Source organism: Halichoeres trimaculatus, unplaced genomic scaffold (assembly GCF_033239565.1).
Source record: "Halichoeres trimaculatus isolate MK-OKI-2021-1 unplaced genomic scaffold, fHalTri1.1 fHalTri1_scaffold_23, whole genome shotgun sequence".
Classification (NCBI taxonomy): Eukaryota; Metazoa; Chordata; class Actinopteri; order Labriformes; family Labridae; genus Halichoeres; species Halichoeres trimaculatus.
The window spans coordinates 18425910-18444535 of NW_027437201.1; the positions used below are offsets into that span (position 1 = coordinate 18425910).

The following is an 18626-nucleotide window of genomic DNA, read 5'->3' on the forward strand; positions in this document are numbered from 1 at the left end:
CAACAAACAAGACTCTCAACTGTTGAGGGGCTGAAATCCTACACCGGGTAAGAATGAGGAATATTTCACTCTCAGAGGTGGTGGAACATGATCCTATGAAAATTCTAAAATGCGTCTCTAGTGTAAATGAACATATGAATTTATTTCTGAAAGGAGAACAGTTGTATTTTCCATTTCAGCACTTAATGCATTTGAACAATTTTGCTGTTTTAAACTAAAAAAAAAGTTAAATAAGAAATATAGGGAAAGTTATGGAATATCATTTATGTCTGGTGTACTTAGAATTCAGAATCCTAAGATTAAAGTCAGAAGTATGACCTTAATCTCTACAAGAGAATTAGGGCCACACTAAAAAAAATATAAAAATAAAAAATTATTAATGTCTGGTGTATTTATCATGTAGTTAAATCCATCCCAGCTTTCAGTATCATTATTAGAAAAAAAGCCAGCCCTTCGTATTTACTTTATCTCAGCCAACTTGAATGTTTGTAAGGGGCAAAAAAACAGGAGAGGATTAGGGTCACACACGAAAAAGAATAAATAAAGAAATAAAATAAAATGTGAAAAAAAAACATCCAAATTTTTATTACATTTTTTTCTGAGAAAAAGAAAGAATTTGGGAATGTAAGTCAAAATTCTGACTTGTGTTTTTCTCAAAATACTGTCTTAATTCTCATAATAATAATAATAATAATAATAATAATAATAATAATAAATAGACTTTTCAGTAGCCGCTAATCCTATTCTGTAGGAAAATAAAAAAAAATAAATAAATAAAGATAAGACCAATTTTTTTTTTTATAACTACTTTTCTGAGGAAAAAAAAAATCAGGACTCTGAGATTCAAGTCAGAATACTGGCTTTATTTTATCAGAAAAAAAAACAGTAAAAAAAAAAAAAATTAACATATTTTTTTTAGTGGCCCTAAACTCCCTTCTGTAGTTTTTCTTATTTATTATTCTTTTATGTTTTTAGCATTCCTTAAACAGCAGCCGTTGTTGTTGCCGTTGAACGCACCCTCCTTTCGTTTTCTTAGCCGGGGCTTATGATGACGTCACGCAGGAAAGTACACACTCTCAGGGTGCTGCATTGACCCGAAAACAACACACATACAGACACAGACAGACGACTTATTCCACCGAAATCAACTCATGACGCTTTCTTAGAAACAAGAAGTAAGTCTCTGAACTTAATTTACTCGAAGCTCATGACGGAAACATTCAGTGAAAACGGAGAACCGTCGATGCCTTCGTTTCCGAATGCTAAGAAAGCTAATCTGAAATGGCTCCGTGTTTTTACTGGAAGCTGTCCTGTCAATAAAGCGTCAACTAGCTGTGAGGGAATGCAGTGAAATCGAAAACATGACGCTAACATGTGTGCTTTTTGGTATTTTCTCTACCAGCTGGCCACTTTTTGTAAAAATACTGAAGCTACCTGCTAAAACTAAGCTCTAAATGTGTGACGTTATTGTGCTTAGGATCGTTGTGATCAGATATTGGCCAGGCATCTGTTCCGGGATATAGCCGCATCCCCTTTGATTCTCAGTCATGTTTAGAGCGATAAAACTTTGTAAACACAAGCTGTTTTGTGCGTTTAATGATATATATTATTGTGTCAGTGTAGGTACTTGGCCCCTGGTTGTAATATTGTGATTTCTGTGTTTTAGTTTGGCCCAGCTTGCGACACAACAATGGAGAAACCTCCCTTCAGACAGAACCAGAACTGCGGAGACTGGGAGCTGAAAGAGAGGCTGGGCATGGGCGGCTTTGCTCATGTTTACCTCTATCAGCATCATGTAAGTGTACAGTCATTAACAGGCCTGTTACTGCACACATGAGACAACAAACCAAGTTAGAAAGAAAGAAAGTGAGTGTTGGATTCTGACAAGTAAACTACGACACACCTACTGCTCGAATTAAGAGCTCAGGTTTTGGTTTATAGTTCACAACATCAACAACAAGACGCCAGGGACGGTTACATATCAGTCCTGGAGATCTGTGAGAAATGCAGAAACAGATGAAAGGAGTCTGTGTGACCAAAATGAAAGTAAAAGAGGGGAGGTTAAAGTAGGCTGGCGCCAGCTACAGAGCTGCTGGTTATGCAAAACTTCAAGGCTCTCATGACTAGTTTTTAGCAGGTCAAAGATTATATTTAACACTGATGCCCTCTAGTAACCCCTAAAACAGGGGTATGCAACCCTTACTAATAAAGGAGCCATTTTCCCTGATCTCTCTTGGATTAAAGTAATTCCAAAGCCACAAAGTTCAACTTTACCTTCATAATAAAGACACTGCGGTGTGTCAAATTCTTTACACACTTAAAATTTATTGAATATTTATCCAAGCGAAAAGTTTTTGAATGTATGAAATTGTAAAAATACAAAAAGAATACTTTTACTTGATAACCTATAGTGATTATGTCGTGCAGCTCACTGTTTTTGTTGTTTGCTAATGTCTTGCCACACATCAAGCTTGGATATTAAGCCAGCCGGTTGACAGTTGAATGAACCTATCCATACAGAATTCAAGTCTCTATTTTCTTCCAGATTTGTCTTTTAATTGACTTAGTTATCTTGCCAGGGGTGAAAAACTTGAGTGGTAGGCTGTTGATGTTGTAGGAGGTGAAGCAGAGAGGTAACAAGCTTTATTGCAAGTACCCTCTGTAAGCAAAATAACAACTATTTATTTCAATGATATTTTTATAAAGCAAAGGAGTCAAACAGCCGCATGAGGCTTCAGAGCCACAGGTTGCAGACCTCTGCCCTAAGACCATCAGCATTAAGATTGATTATGTGCTTGAAGTTATTATTAATGTCTCAACACTGAAAGTGTTTTCATGGATGTATCACACTCATGCAAATGTCCCCAGGTTTTGGGGGTGAGCTTTATAAGGGAGGACTAACAGCTTCTCTGATAGCAAGTGACCACCACTAATGTTATAATAGTTAACCAAAACGAAACTAAAAATGAAAACTAAAATTTAAATACATTGCAGTTAATTTAAACTAATAAAAAACTAGAAAAGAAAACAAAAACAATAAGTAAACTAAAACCGTATCTTGTGTTCACAAAACTAACTGAAACTAACCAAAAATATAGACAAAATTTCCTGAGTTATCGCTTTTTACAACTTTACAAATGAATAGCCTTTAGGATCTAAATTAATCAACACATGTTCCAAACCAATTTTATCAGTTTTAGGCAGTTGTCAGCGCCGTACAGCACCATCATAGCGACGTACTGGGACGTGCTTGTTTACTGCACCGACTGGCTGTGCGCTCTGCCGCGACAAAACGTAGTAGAGCAATGAATTAGAGCAGTACTGAGTCCAAGTTTCTAATTATTTAAGCTCATATTATTTCATATTATTTATGTTTATATTATTCTTATGTAATTTATGTTAACATTATTTTTATATAATTTATGTTTGTATTTTTTATATTAAGTTTATATTATTTCTTGTGTTTAAGGCAGCAGCCAACATTTTGGTATCAGCATTGACTGAGCAGTGAGCACTATGTTGGACTTGAAAATAAACAGTATTACAAAATATTTACTCTGACCTTTTTGAATCCTGCACGTGGTAGGAAAAACTAAAACTAAATTGAAACTAAATTAAAACTAAGCCTTTTTACAAAAATCAAAACTAAATAAAAACTAGAATGCCCGCTCTAAAACTAATTAAAACTGAACTGTATTGGGAAAAAAAATGTCAAAACTAACTAAAACTAAACTATAATGACAAATCCAAAAGTATTATAACCTTGACCACCACAAGCGATTGGGTGTGGATGATAACTTGTAACTGCTGCATTTGATCTTTGTGCACGTAATAAAGTTGCTTTGTACTCTTTTGTTTTTAATCCCACCATAACATCAGAGTTATCCACCTTCCTGTACATTTTATAGGCCCTGCACAGTGACTGCCATGCTGTTTTTGTTCAGTAGATTTCACAAACGTTTCAGGAGTGTATTTGTGAAAAGGGTTTGCAAATGATACAGTTGAGAGTTAAGAGAAAGCTGGATGAAATTCATTTGCTAAAGAACACAACAAGACAAAATCATCAGGCATAACAACATGCTACCTTGTTCACAAGGGTCATCGAAATTGATGCACACTGAAAGTCCCTCATAGGAGCTTTAAAGGTGTCGTGCATTGAGAGGCAGAGTAAGATTTCACTCCACATCAGCCATTTCCAGGGAGACAAGAATGTGCCCAGCATCTGGAGCTCAGTATCCTGGTTCTTTCCACTTGTATGTCTGTCGTCATATCAGTAATCCTTCTCCAAACTGAAGGGACTCTTAGCATGAGTCACTAAATGACCATCCATCATCCTCAGTGTCTGATTGCTGCACAGATGTAGGCAGAGCTTCAGTTGAGTTAGTGAAAGGCAGAAGCAGAGGATGTAGAGGAGGCTAAACTCAGACTCTTATTTCATCCATCACACCGTGGCTAAGATGCTCTATTTGTCCAGACAGTTAATAAAGACATCCAAGAAAAAGCTCCCCCCCTGAACTCCACAACTACTGCTATTTTTGGTTGTGTTTTTTAATGTGCTGATTAAACAATTGAGTTTCTGTTGTCTGTTTTGCAGGAAACAAATGAAAAACTAGCTGTGAAAATGTGCCGTCTGGAGCTCACACCAAGAAATAAGGACAGATGGAGCAGAGAAATCCAGATCATGAAAAAGTTTGGCTCTTTTTTGTTTATTTTGTCTTCAGGAGAGTGTAACTTTATTAATACATCTCCTGATACCCTGACAGAACATGTGATCTTCTGTTATGTTTTTGAATTCATAATGGAACAGCATTCGGAGATGGCTGCACGATCTGTATCATGAAAGTAATTCTCTCCTCCTTTTTCTCACCCAGGTTGAATCACATAAACGTCGTGACAGCTCGAGATGTCCCTGATGAAATGGAACACATCGCTCTGAATGATCTTCCACTGCTGGCCATGGAGTACTGCTCCAGAGGAGACCTGAGGAAGGTGAGTGACTCACAGCATGTCCACATTTTGGCAGCTTCATTTGATAAATCATCTTTTTTTTCAGCATAAAATTTCTCAACCAACTGCCTTTGTTCCTGTTTCAGATGTTAAGCAAACCTGAAAACTGCTGCGGCCTGAAAGAGAGTGAAGTGCTCTCATTACTCAACGATGTTGGTATGTCCTCTGTGCATCTGTGGGCAGCTTATTCATTCAGACACGACTCTTGTCACACAGTCTTACCACTATCTCTGCTCCAGGATCTGGTATTCAGTATCTGCACGAAAACAAGATCATCCACAGAGACCTGAAACCTGAAAACATAGTGCTGCAAGAAATCAACGGGAAGGTAATCAATCTCTTTCTTGTTCTGTGTTTGAGCTGCTTTTCTTTGAACCGTCTCACGCTCACCTCTTCTCCTACAGCTGGTGCACAAAATTATCGACCTGGGCTACGCTAAAGACCTGGACCAGGGCAGTCTGTGCACCTCTTTCGTTGGCACGCTCCAGTATCTGGTGAGTAAACAAGTGATGACTTCTTATCCTCAGATGCACCTTGCTTTATTGAATCTACTCCTCATGCTGATTATATTTAGAAATCTTCTTGTTACTTGGGATTATTTTTCTTGAATGAGCTGTAAAAAGTTGGATTTGCTTAAAGTTGAATGCATCGTTTTCTCTACAGGCGCCAGAACTCTTTGAAAACAAACCGTACACTGTCACCGTCGACTACTGGAGCTTCGGCACCATGATCTTTGAATGCAGTTGTGGTTTCCGTCCGTTCCTGCACAACCTCCAGCCTGTGCAGTGGTAAGATGACCTGATAAAGAAACCGTATGAGAAGTTAACTTTATGCAGAACTGATTAATTTTACCACACATGCTGCGTTGAGCTCATAAATCAATGACGCGTCTGCAGCAGAGTTTGGGTGAAGAGTGAGACATGAGGGAGACAAACAGGGCGAGGTGGAGGAGTCAGGTGCATGCAGGTGTAATGAAAACAAGAAGAGGTTAGGTATTGTAGTCTGACAGCTCATCAACACCTTCAGGAAGTGAAGCAGCTCACTGCATCTGGGGGAAATTAAGGTTTCTTACCTGTGACATGAGTCATTTTCAGCAGTCATACATCAGTCAAATAAGGACACAAAGCTCTAATACACACATTTTGTCTTTCACAGCCATCACGTTTTGAATACTTTTCCATTCATTGATGGTTGCATTACAAACCGAAGTTACTGATATAGAATAGAATAGAAAAGTACTTTATTGTTATCGTAACAAGTACAACGAAATTGAAGTCACGGCAGCAATCGAGAAAACAAAAGGAGGAAACTGTATAGAAAGTGCAAAAAGGTCCATAAGAAAATAGATGCTGACAGCTTGTCCATCATTGTCCAGTCAGCCAGCCTCCACCACCACAGGGTCCAGGACTGAGCTTCTTCAGCAGTCTGTTCAGTCTCTGTCTCCTGGATCCTGTCTGCTCACAGCAGGTGAAGCTCTTCCAATGAGACATTGGTGTCCAGTGTTAGCTCCGTTAGCCATGTCTGTGAATAGCATGATGCTACTCTGCCTTCTGGTATTCCCTCTGTTGCTGGGTTAGCATGGCTAGCTTGTCCATCTTATTGGAGATAGATCTTATGTTCCCAATAACGATGGATGGAAGGACAGGTCCATGTTGTCACTTCTTAGCTCACACCTGAAAACCAGCACGTCGTTCTCACCTCCTTCTCTTCACCTTCTGAGGAAACATCAGGCCTTGCACCAGTTAGCATTGACATGCTACAGGCTGCTAACAGCTGATTTTACATGTAAACAATGCAGCCATGGTTACATGTAGGATCTCCAGACAAACACAGGAGAAAAAGTAGTAAAAAAAATCGCTGAAGCCACAAAAAGTTTGGCGTCCATGACCAACAAATGAGTCATACAAAGTAATGATCCACTCCAAATACAAAGATGACGAAAAAGAGACGAAAAAATTACTGACAGCCTTTGTTTGATTTGACAGTCTGTATGCGCCCCCAAACTTTGCTTTTTCTTACAAAAGGTAAAGAAAATAAACTGTTGAGCTGTATCTGATTTACTCTGTCTTTGAAAAAGATAAAATATCATAGCTTTAGGTCAAATCTGGAGAAATAAAGGTCGTCAAAAACAGCTTTGTACACCTAACAGGTCTGATTTGACTTCTTTTGAAATATTTAATTTACCATCAGACTAACTCGTTTTTTTGTCTTACCTGAAAATTTTGCAGCATTATTTTAGAACAGTTAAACCAATTGTCGTCTTCTTCTTCTCTCCTAACACTCTCTTGTCTCCTGACAGGGCCAGCAAAGTGAGGAACAAAGGTCCTAAAGACATCATGGCTGTGGAGGAACTGAACGGAGAAGTCAAGTTCTCCACACACCTCCCGTATCCAAACAACCTCAGCAGGTGAGCCGTCTGCTCACACTAAAAATATATCGTTTCACACACGACGCTGACGCCAAGTGTTAGAGAAACAGAACGATAATGGATCTGTGCCTCAGCCTTTGTGCTCAGAGTGTTTGCTGCCATCAACACTGTCTAATGTCTGCTTTTTAGGACTCTGTTGGAGCCGATGGAGGCTCTGCTGCAGCTGATGTTAAAGTGGGATCCGGTCCAGAGGGGAGGGAACTCAGACACTAAGAAACCCAGGTGTTTTGAAGTGCTGGATCAAATTCTGAGTATGAAGGTAAGACCTTTTTTTTTATTTGTCTTAAGAGTCTGTAATCAGAGTTTTTGAGACGGATGAATCTGGGTCAAATAATGTTTACATGAATCTCTCAGAGTGATTGCTGTCTGTCTTAAAATGCAGAGAAGAGTTAATTGCTGCTCTCAGGTTTTAGACTTTGAACATAGAATACCTCCTTTCTCTCTGCCTGACCAGGTGGTTCACATCCTGAACTTGACCACCGCTCAGGTCCACTCCTTCCAGCTGAGTCCTGATGAAAGTCTCCACAGTCTGCAGAAACGCATCGAGGCAGAGACCAAGATCGAGGTGGTTAACCAGGAGCTGCTGCAGGAGACGGGAGTGTCCCTGGATCCCAGGAAAGCTGCTGCACAGTGTGTCCTGGATGGAGTGGTTAGTGGACGCTTGAACAGCTTCAGTGTTTTATATATTACGTATTTCTGTGCTCTGATGGAAAGGAAGATCATCTGACATGGTCATGCAGTGAGACATTTGGAGTTGGGGATTAAAGTGATACTCCGGGATGAAACAAGTTGGGTCCTATCACAAGGTTTAGGGCAGAAATTACCCCTACAGCAGTGATTTTGTGCAGCAGAAGCCCAGAGCGCTCGCACCAAACACCCCCTCCCTGCTCCTCTGCTGGTTTCCTCTGCACTCAGACGGGGCCATATTTTACTTGACCAAAAACACAAATAAACGGACTCCCACCGAAAAAATCAGATATTGGTCTTCATTCACGCTTTATTCAGGGAATTTTCAGCGCGTTACTTTCACACAAAAACACCGCTAAATAAGGCTCTAGTTCTCATCGTGTCGTAAAACGGCGCTACCTCCGCTGCAGAGCCACAGCTGGATACGAGGCACTCGAAGAGACACGATGAGAACTAGAGCCTTATTTAGCGGTGTTTCTGTGTGAAAGTAATGCGCTGAAAATTCTCTAAATAAAGTGTGAATGCAGACCGATATCAGATTTTTTTGGTGGGAGTCCGTTTATTTGTGTTTTTGGTCAAGTAAAATATGGCCCCCTCTGAGTGCAGAGGAAACCGGCAGAGGAGCAGGGAGGGGGTGTTTGGTGCGAGCGCTCTGGGCTTCTGCTGCACAAAATCACTGCTGTAGGGGTAATTTCTGCCCTAAACCTTGTGATAGGACCCAACTTGTTCCATCCCGGCGTATCACTTTAAAATATGAGTAAATCTTGCTCTATGAGAGACAGAAAGTGGTGTTGGAGGCTCTGCAGGGATGAATACGCGTGTCCAACATCCTCACAAATGTTAGAGCAGCAAAGATCCTTTTGGCCTTTAATACTGAACTGCTCATTCTTCCTGTCTCCGCTCTTTCCTCCTGCTGATAAAGCAAACATTTCTGTCTCCCCGAGGAGCGCAGAAGACATGTCAGTGTTCAGGAAACTTTAACGATGCAGAGAAAAAGCTGTGTGTGCAAATTCTGACTCACACACTCAGCGTATGAGCGCTGAGGGACTTTAAGTCGTCTAGTTATTCTCCTCTGAGTGACAGGTGGGAAATATAAGTGGTGATTTCCTCTCTTCTTTTGCAGAGAGGCTGGGACAGCTACATCGTCTACCTGTTTGACAAGAGCATCACCAAGTACTCAGGTCCTTTCAGCGCCAGGCAGCTGCCAGATAAAGTCAACACTATTGGTGAGTTTACTCTAAGAGTTCCCGCTGGTCAGGAAACAGTTTTATAGATGAAGAGATGTGTTTTCCTTTACCAACATGAGGAGTGTAACAGAGGAGGTGACGCTGTTTTTACCTTTCAGTGCAAGAAGCCAAGACTCAGCTCCCGTTGGTTGCGTTGAAGAAGGTTTGGGGTGAAGCTGTGAGCTACATCTGTGGCCTGAAGGACGACTACAGCCGGCTTTTCCAAGGACAGAGAGCTGCTATGTGAGTCATATCAAACACTTCCCTCACCTCCAGCTGGACTCATCAGTCTAACCGCGTTTCTCACTCATGGAGGGAAACTGAACTCTCTCCTTGCTCTTCAGGTTGAGCCTCCTGCGCTACAACACCAACCTGACGCGGTGTAAGAACAGCATGTTCGGCTTCTCCCAGCAGCTCAAAGCCAAACTGGACTTCTTCAAGAGCAGCATCCAGTACGACCTGGAGAAATACAGCGATCAGATGCACTACGGCATATGTGAGTGTTGACTGGCAGCTGTTTGTTGTCATCCCATGCCTGACCCTCAGACGGGGAGCATTTACATATGTGAGTATTTTTATCGCGCTGAGCAAGATGGTGTTTGTTTTGATGAGCTGTCTGTGTTTGTCTGAAGCGTCTGAGAAGATGCTGAAAGCCTGGCAGGAGAACGAGGAGCGGGCTGCTGCTTTCGCTCAGGTAATGCAAGAAAGAGAAGCCCACACCCTCACTCGGTGCTGTGGATTAATAACGTTCACGCCAACATATTTCTCTGTAAATTGTTTGCATATTCCCTTTTTATTTTTATGACCTTTTGGTGTACCCGAATTTATGACCACCTCTTTTTTAAATGCATCTTTTCTTTAGATCTGTTTGAAGTTGTAGATGGTTCATATCTTTTACAAGGAAATGTTTCTAGCTGCTCAGTCTTAGCACTGGTTTGTCCTGCAGGTGGCAGAGGTGAGCCATTTGGACGATGAGATCATGGCTCTGCACTCAGAGATTGTGGAGCTCCAGAGGAGTCCGTACGCTCGACGACAAGGAGATAAGATGGAACAGCTGTGAGTGCTCAACATTTCACAACATCAGTTAAATAGTTCTCAAACTCTTCCCCATGTTTGGGTTTGTTTGGTCAAACCTGCTTCATGTCAGACTGGTGCTTTTAGATCACAGGATCTTAAAGGCAAATTAAAAAAGATTCGTTGTTTCAGTTTTTTCACAGCACAGACATTCAGAAAAGTTTGTCTCTAAGCTTTGACTCTGATCTTTGAAGGATTTTGAATCTGGTTAAAATCCCAAACGGGAGCAGTCACTAATGTAGACAAAGACACTGGAATGCTTTAGTAAAGAAGCATCCATAAATTTGACACTTTCAGCTTTTCTTTGCTTGAAACAGTTTATGATGTTTGTGATTTGACTTTCTATACCATAGACTGTATATACAGTGGACAGCGTGGCTCTGCCATTTATCATTTTACGGTTTTGAAGCCAAAATACCCCACTCACAAGCGCCGCCATTGGTCGCAGTTGTGCAGCCAGAGTCTGAGCAGTAGAGACTGTGAGGGATTCTGAGTGGAACCGGGTGACAAAAATATATGTATTTTTTTTCTTTGAGAGTCTAATCACTTCTTGGCTCTACCTCCCGACATATTTTACAATCCCTGAAAAAAATACGCAAGAACAGCAGCTGTCAATCATTGTTAAACATGATGTAAAACCTCATTTTTAACCTCGTATAACTAATGAAAACAAAACTTTTCAGAAAAAAGAGGACTTGAATTCAAGGCAGCCAAATCATAGCTTGAAATCATCACAACAATCGGACGTGAGAAACATTTCTATGAGGTGAATTAATTTTTTAGAGTTTGACCACAGCCCATCTGGAATGACTTAGGAGATGGATTTTTTTACCTATACTGCAGCCAGCCACCAGGGGGAGCAGTTTTTGTGGCGACCTCACTTTGAGCAGAGCAAGATGACGTCCTTTTTTTACAGTCTAGTCTATACTAAAAAGTGATGATTTGAGTTTTTAAATCTGACTTTATTGTTTTTTCTTGTTGCAGAGAAGAGAAGGCGATCGAGCTCTACAAGCAACTCAAGATGAAATGCAAAAGTAAGAAACATCTGACCCCACAGAGCCTAGCACATAGTGCCGGTGCTACGATTAAGTTTTTATTTATAACCAGATAAGAAAGATGGATTATTTGTTTTGCAAAAATTCAGTATTAAGCTTTAAAACAAAAACATTACAATCCAGATGACATTCTTTTACGTTTTTGAGAAAAATGTGTATGATTTTGTTGTTTTAATGATATATTGCAATTTTTAGCAGTTTAAGTAATATGGACAGAAGTCTTTTATTAATGTTTGGGATCATAAAGGCTCAAAAGAAAATTTCTCTTTTCTCAATGTATAGAAGTTATCATTGAACTGAAAGTCGTGTAGAGTAATCTGTGATCTGCTTTCCTCTCAGCTCCTGACACAGACGTGAGCTGCGACAGCTCTGAGATGGTGAAGGCGATCATTCAGACCGTCCAGAACCAGGACAAGGTTCTCAAAGACCTGTACACACACCTCAGGTAATGTTTGGGTATATCTGAAGTGGGATTGTATGAATTACATAAAACCCCTTTTCCACCAAGAAGTTCAGTTTGGTTTGTCTCGACACGGCGCGCATTTAAAGGCGTTTCCACTGACTGATCCAGGGACAGACCCACAAATAACTGAGACGAGCCGTCCCACCTTTTGGCACCCTTCTGTAGTGGTGCTAGACGAAACTGATCCAGTCTTGGAAGGTGAAGCTACAACACTGCAGACCGTTGATTGGTTGAAAGAAACGTCACTTATCGTGCTACAGCGGCTGCATTTCTCCTGGCGGCACACAGACTTCTCTGAAACAAAGCTTGATTGTTCTTTGTATCAAAGAGCTACATGCCAATCACAAAGAGGACGAAATGCTGCATGCCTTCCATTGTTGCTCTTTGTTTACTGTGTCGCATTTTTCTTCTTTGTTGGATTTATTAGTGGGGTAAACTGTGTCGCGCTGCCACAGCGTCACGCTATTATTTAAGAGATGAGGCTTTCGGCATCCAGCTTACACACCTCCTACCACGAGAGGGCACAGTTTGCTGTGGAAATGCAAACGGGATCAGGCTTAACTGTACCAAACCGTGCCAAACTGTACTAAACCGAAACAGACTGCTTGGTGGAAACGCGGCTCAAGAGACACATTTCTGATACGGTTTGGTATCATTTGTCTCCACAGTAAGATCCTGATCAGCAAACAGAAGATCATCGACTTGTTCCCTCGCATCGATAAAACTCTGGAAAACATCAAAGACGCCGACAACACCGTGATGCAGATGCAGATCAAGAGACAGAGAGAGTTCTGGCATTTACTGAAAATCGCCTGCGTAAGTCTCTCTGCTTTTTTTTGACTCCTGCTCTCTTTAGAGTGGATTGGGATTATACTCGTCTCAGAGGCAGATGTTAAACATGCAGGGTGTGTCCTTTTCTTTGAATGATCACTCATGAACTGAAGTTTTTAGAGCCACACTCTTAAACCAAAGATTTAGTTTATGTCACGTTAAAGAGGAACAAGCTGGATGTGTTTATGATCGAAGAGCTTCAGCTCAGTAAGACTGAAACCATGTATCAGCAGAGAGCAGGAGGGTGTGCAGCTTGGAGTGGATCTTGTAAGAGGAAAACAACATGTGGTAATCATTACTACATGTGCCAATATTTCTCTCCTGCTTTCTTTCTCAGGCTCAAAACTCATCGAGGAACTCGATAGCAGCGAGTCCCGAGTCGGCCAACCTGCTGCAGGTCTCTCAGTGGTCTCAGTCTGCACAACCAGTCAGCTCTCCGCATCCCCTCACATCCCTGCCCGGGCCAAACGACAGGTAACTCACTCACTTCCTCATTCCCACACTCATGTGGTCATTCTGTGCGGACACGTGCTTTTCAATTTATTTGCAGATTCCTGAGCTGAAAATATTCCTCTCCTGCAGCTTTTTCCCATCATACTGTGAATAAGTGGATTAAGTTTTATCTCATCATGCTGGAGGATCAGAAAATGATATAGTCTGTTTTAGTGGATCTGCTTTGGCGGTCAAACAAAAGCTTGTCTGAGCTTTTTTTTTCATCCTCATTTGTTGATTTGAATGTTTTTGGTAGTTTCTCTTTTTTTAACTACTTTGAGTAATCAGAAACCAGCTGTAAACTCTTCACTGACGTATTCTTCATTCATCAGAGAGTTGCAGTGAGTTTGTTTACAAATGTCTCGAACATGTCTTCAGAGCTGAGGAATGTCGCTTCAAACACTGATCTCATTTTCCAGTTAACATGGGGCAGATGATTGTATCTACGCATAAAAGATATAAAAATCCAGCATTAAACCATAATGATCTGTTGAAGACTTGAAAGCAGTCTTCAACAGATCATATCTTTAAACAGTCTGTAGATTCATAAACTCCTAAAGAGATGTTTAAGCTTTGTCCATATTCCTTTCAAGAGGTATGATTTCAGGTCTTTCCTCCCTCTGTAAAATAATAAACACTTTGAGCATTTAAAGATGATGGTTAAGAGCTTCTGTGTGTGTTTCCCGCAGTGATGCTGCACCACGTCTGCTGCAGGAGAACCAGAAGTACCTCAGTCAGCTGACCAGCCTGATGCAGGAGGCAGCCGACGACCAGAACAAGAGCATAGTGGTGAGTTTCAGCGCCTCTAATCTGAGAAGTTCACACTTTTTCAAACTATGCAGAAAGAAAAGCAGCCTCTAAACGCCTTAATGTGCATGACTTGCATCAGAGATTAAAGAACCAAGAGGTCGACAGACAAAGGATGATGGGATATTGATTTAATTTGACTGTATTTTCTTTGTGTGTCATGCACAAAAAGTGTCCAAACCCCATGAGTTTATGAGACACCAGAAAGACAGTTTGGGTTTGAATGATATAAATTTATGACCGTTACAAAGTTGCCTGATCGTTTCTCAGCGCAGTGGTAAACGGTACACTCATTTTCTCCCAGGCTTTGCTGATAAAATCTACTATAGCAAACAGAACTCAAGTTTTTTATAGTCATCAAACCAAAAATAAAAAAAAAACAGCATAAATCAGAGACATTTTCCTCAAAAGTAAATCCCTCAGGTCATCATAAATCAGACAGTAAATAAATCTCATTCTCAGTTTCACCAAAGTTACATAACACTTTGTACAGTTCAAATTATTTAAAACTTTACTTTAAACTTTTAGAGAGCAAGTTGTGGAGGCAAATAAACTTGAAAATAATCCATATTTAACCCTCTCAAGGCAGGCGTTGCAGATTTGCAACAGCTAATTGCTAGTTACCTAATTACTCCACATTTTATGAGCCTTTTTTTTCAGAAGTATCACTGCAGAACTTAGTTGTGCATTAGCAACAAACAGTTTCCCACAGTCCCACCAATTGGCAGAGCTGTGTCACTTTTTAGCATGGCTGCCTCCTTGGTTTCACCAAAACTGATTTTTGAGGCATCAATTTCATGTAAGTTTCCCGACCAACCGCCATTAATTTGAAACCAAAACTACATAAGCTGAATCCTGAATATATATAGACAAAGTACACACCAATTAGTTGATTTTATTTCCTCTGGGTTTTTCCCTAGGGGTAGCTTTATTTCAATGCAACATCCCTGAATGCATTGCATGTGAAGGTCTCTCTCAAAAAAAGTCAGAATTGTTTAGAACTACTCCATATGATATGTTTCCCCAAATATATGATTTTTTCTGTTACTAAAACTTAATTTGAGCCTGTGGACCAAATAGGATTTTAAGGATTTTCTGAGATTTTGTCAACTGTTCTTGAATTTATTGTGGTTTGAATTCCCTTTTTTGAACAAACATCTGTTTTAACTTTAACATCTGTCTGTTTAAATTAACCAAGAAAAGGGCTTTAACATCTCAACTTCTCTGAGTTAAACTTACCATCATCCAAAAAGTTTCCAAAAAGTTTTTCTCCTCTTCTTTCAAATGTCTTTTTTTCTCTCTGCTCTTCTCCAGGGTGTCTGCAGGGTCTTAAAAAGTATTAAAAGTTGATAAATTAATTCTGGAAAAATTAAGGCCCTTAAAAAGTATTAAAGTGATACTTGGGGATGGAACAAGTTCGGTCCTATCACAAGGTTTATTTCACAAGAATGCAGACTTATATCAGATTTTTTCGTTGGGAGTCCGTTTATTTGTGTTTTTGGTCAAGTAAAATCTGGCCCCGTCTAAGTGCAGAGGAAACCGGCAGAGGAGCAGGGAGGGGGTGTTTGGTGCGTGCGCCCTGGGCTTCTGCTGCACAAAATCACTGCTGTAGGGGTAATTTCTGCCCTAAACCTTGTGATAGGACCCAACTTGTTCCACCCCGGAGTATCACTTTAAAAAGTCTTAATTGTGGTTTTATGGGGTATTAAATTTTAACGGTGTTCAAGCTTTGACTCCAAAAGTATCCATGAATATTTATTTTCCTCCTCGCGACTGTCTCCTTATTAAGCTGTTAAGCATTTGGCAGGTGATGTTGTCATCTACTGGAGCTTGGCAAGATGGACATGCAAGATTTCAAACAATGAATCATACAAGTCCATCTAGATCGCCTCGGAGCCGCCTGCTTTCATGTCATCAATGCTTTATTCCTTCACAGTTAACCTCATTTCTATTTAAATTCAAACCACAACTGCTAAAGATGGGTTGCTACCAACAGCTTAAAATTGCGAGGAGGTCTTAAAACTTTTTGAAAGGTTTTTAAGAAAGTGTTAAAAAGTTATTGAAATTAACCTCTGGGTTTCAGCATATACCCTGTTCTCTTACCGTCTTTCTTTCCTCCTTCAAGGACCAGGACTGGAGCTGGACTAAATATGAGACTCTATCAACAAAATTAAAAAAGAGAAATGCGTAAACTCACCTAGTCCTCCATCCCTGCCTGCGCTCCGCCTAACACTAAAGACCGTCAGCTGTTCACAGCAGAGTGGTGTCGGACGTTGTACAGTTGTTCATGGACTCGAGATGTTCTCCTAAAAACACGCTCTCCTGATCCTCTTTGGAAAAAAAAAAGAAAGAAAAGATGGAGTCTGCACATGCTCAGTGTGTGCCCTCTGTCCTCTAACATGGTGGAAATATTCTTGTTGAACATGAGAAAACATGAAGCCGTGTCACTCCACTCGTTACTTTTGCTGCATTATGATTCATAATAATCATTTCTACTGTTATTGAGCAAACTGTAGCACAGCTCGGAGGGTTTAGGTCCATTTATCACGTAGGAGAGTGTTGGATGAAAACATGGGAACTACTTCAAACTTTGACATAAAAGGAAAACACAGGAAGTGGTCCGGGCGGGGGAGGGGACAGAAGGGGGGTCCAGGAGGAAATTACAATCAAGCAAACAGCACTTTGATACTCCCATGTATCCTCTTCTTCACAAAAACGTTCCAGGCTGCCAAAAGTGTTGCAGATTTACAGACGAGACAAAAACTGTTAAAGTCGCTCCTCATCAGATTTTAGATTTCAGTCTGGGGTTTCTGTACATGTTGTATCGATTGAAGTTTTTCTAAAATAAAGAGTTAAATATCACAGAGAGGTCTTTTGTTACATGTGTGACAGACGTGGCTGGCCATCGTGTTTATACCGTGTTGAAATAAAGTTCATCAGTCTTTTTAAATATATCTGTTAGATACAGAGGAGGGTTTCTGTTCTCATTAACATGCACATTCTACTTCACTGTGTGCTACGTTCATGTCCTATGGAGTTAAAGAAAAACATTGCCAGAGGAGGAAAAGTAAAGTCCTAAATGTCCTAAATCAAATTGTTGATGCTTTAACGAAGATAAACTGCTGAAACGTTCTGCAGCGTCACTATTCTTCAAAAAAGAAAAGATGTGCAGGCTTTAAAACTCAGATTCTTCGTGCATATCCGGATCTGTTTACATCCCTGTCAGATGTAATTTGCACAAACTTTCCCGTCTCTCAAGCCTTAATTTTTTGCAATAAGAACAATTTGATGCAGAAATTGAAGTTTGGAAGTGAAAACTTGTGAAGGGGAAGACGCTGCACCTGTTTTTTTCATCTCCTCGAGGCCTTTTCCTGCAGATAACTGAGCATTTTATAACAATTTGCTGCTCATAAAACTGTAAGCTGAGTAATTTTGATTCAGGATAAAAGAAAGAAAGAATATTTTGTTGATTATCCAGTATTTTCTAACCCATGACCGAAGTAAAAACAGTTTTATCCTTGTTGGTAGCATCAACTCTGCTCTGTGCTGTTTTTATCCATATGACGTGAACGTTGTGTCATAAACGGAGGCGTCACACAGCCTGGACTCCGTAAAGCATTCCTAGCAGCCAGGTTTTGGCTGTTAGAGAAACAAAAACTCCATCCTGTTTGGTTGAAGCTGAATCGTCTCGTGGTTTCTTTGGGCCGGAGAGAAATTAAACCTTCTGGGTTTTATTTATGCAGTTTAAGTGCAATGAAAGAGTGTTTTTGTATTTAAGTAACACTTTCTATTTAGAGTCGGTTCAGTGTTTGTTTCCATCTGATGGTTTTTGTCTCTGAATGTTTGATTTCTCAGATTTCATTGTATAAAGATCAAATGTTTGCCTGGTAATGAAATAAAAGACTTTGGCATGATCCTGATGTTGATGTTTCTGCTTTTAGTTAAAATTCGCCATCACTTTGAGTCGCTGGTTGGTCATTGTTTTCTTTTTTATCCTTGATATTACACCACAATTTCAAACGTTTAGTTCTTCAAACTTTGCCGTACTTGAGACTTTCACATCACACCTCAGCCACGTTTTCACCGCATGGAGCCATTGTTGTGCGCTTTGAGGAAATCAGTGGTTAAAACTTCGACCAGCTTTTCATATCTTTGTAGATTCGCCCGAGTTTCTACTGAAATCTGAGAGACCCACAAAGACAACACGACTACAGCACGCTCTTTGTTCTTCGGGAGTAGTTCCTGAGAGGTTGGGGGTTTCATGTGACGTGAAGTCATAACCCAAAGTGTTTGTTTCTTTTAGAGATATTTCTATGGGTTCTTATGACTTTATTCAGAGAGGAGAGAAGAGAGCAGTTGGTGATGCCCACATGTAGATTTATGGTCATCATCTGTCATCATGTCTTAGATACATCTTTGATATAAATCAGGGATTGTAGGCTACTGTCAGTTAACCCTGCTAGGTGAAGTCAGCTCTATGTAGGAGACTTTTATTTTGGTAGGGAAGATCCCTGTGTAGATCTTTGTGGAGAAAAGTCAACGATAGAGTTTGATCT

The 18626-nt window shown here is 40.3% G+C and overlaps 1 protein-coding gene across 1 annotated transcript; it reads left to right on the top strand.

The window, feature by feature from the left end:
• Positions 1 to 1006: 1006 nt before the first annotated feature.
• Positions 1007 to 17968, top strand: LOC141785362 (inhibitor of nuclear factor kappa-B kinase subunit alpha-like). Its single transcript, XM_074663658.1, has 22 exons — positions 1007 to 1175; positions 1667 to 1795; positions 4595 to 4689; positions 4872 to 4989; positions 5094 to 5163; positions 5247 to 5335; positions 5412 to 5501; positions 5671 to 5795; positions 7307 to 7414; positions 7565 to 7694; positions 7890 to 8084; positions 9246 to 9348; positions 9468 to 9591; positions 9693 to 9844; positions 9981 to 10042; positions 10295 to 10404; positions 11407 to 11456; positions 11817 to 11922; positions 12609 to 12756; positions 13109 to 13245; positions 13953 to 14052; positions 16196 to 17968. The coding sequence occupies exons 2-22, from the start codon at positions 1691 to 1693 to the stop codon at positions 16259 to 16261; spliced, it is 2283 nt and encodes a 760-aa protein (XP_074519759.1). The 5' UTR covers positions 1007 to 1175; positions 1667 to 1690; the 3' UTR covers positions 16262 to 17968.
• The last annotated feature ends 658 nt before the right edge of the window (positions 17969 to 18626 follow it).

Excerpts from the sequence above, each read along its gene's own strand:
- LOC141785362 (XM_074663658.1), top strand. The coding sequence starts at position 1,691 with ATGGAGAAACCTCCCTTCAGACAGAACCAGAACTGCGGAGACTGGGAG. Across the intron at positions 5,796-7,306 it reads AACCTCCAGCCTGTGCAGTG|GGCCAGCAAAGTGAGGAACA; the intron begins GTAAGATGACCT and ends GTCTCCTGACAG. Across the intron at positions 10,405-11,406 it reads GGAGATAAGATGGAACAGCT|AGAAGAGAAGGCGATCGAGC; the intron begins GTGAGTGCTCAA and ends TTCTTGTTGCAG.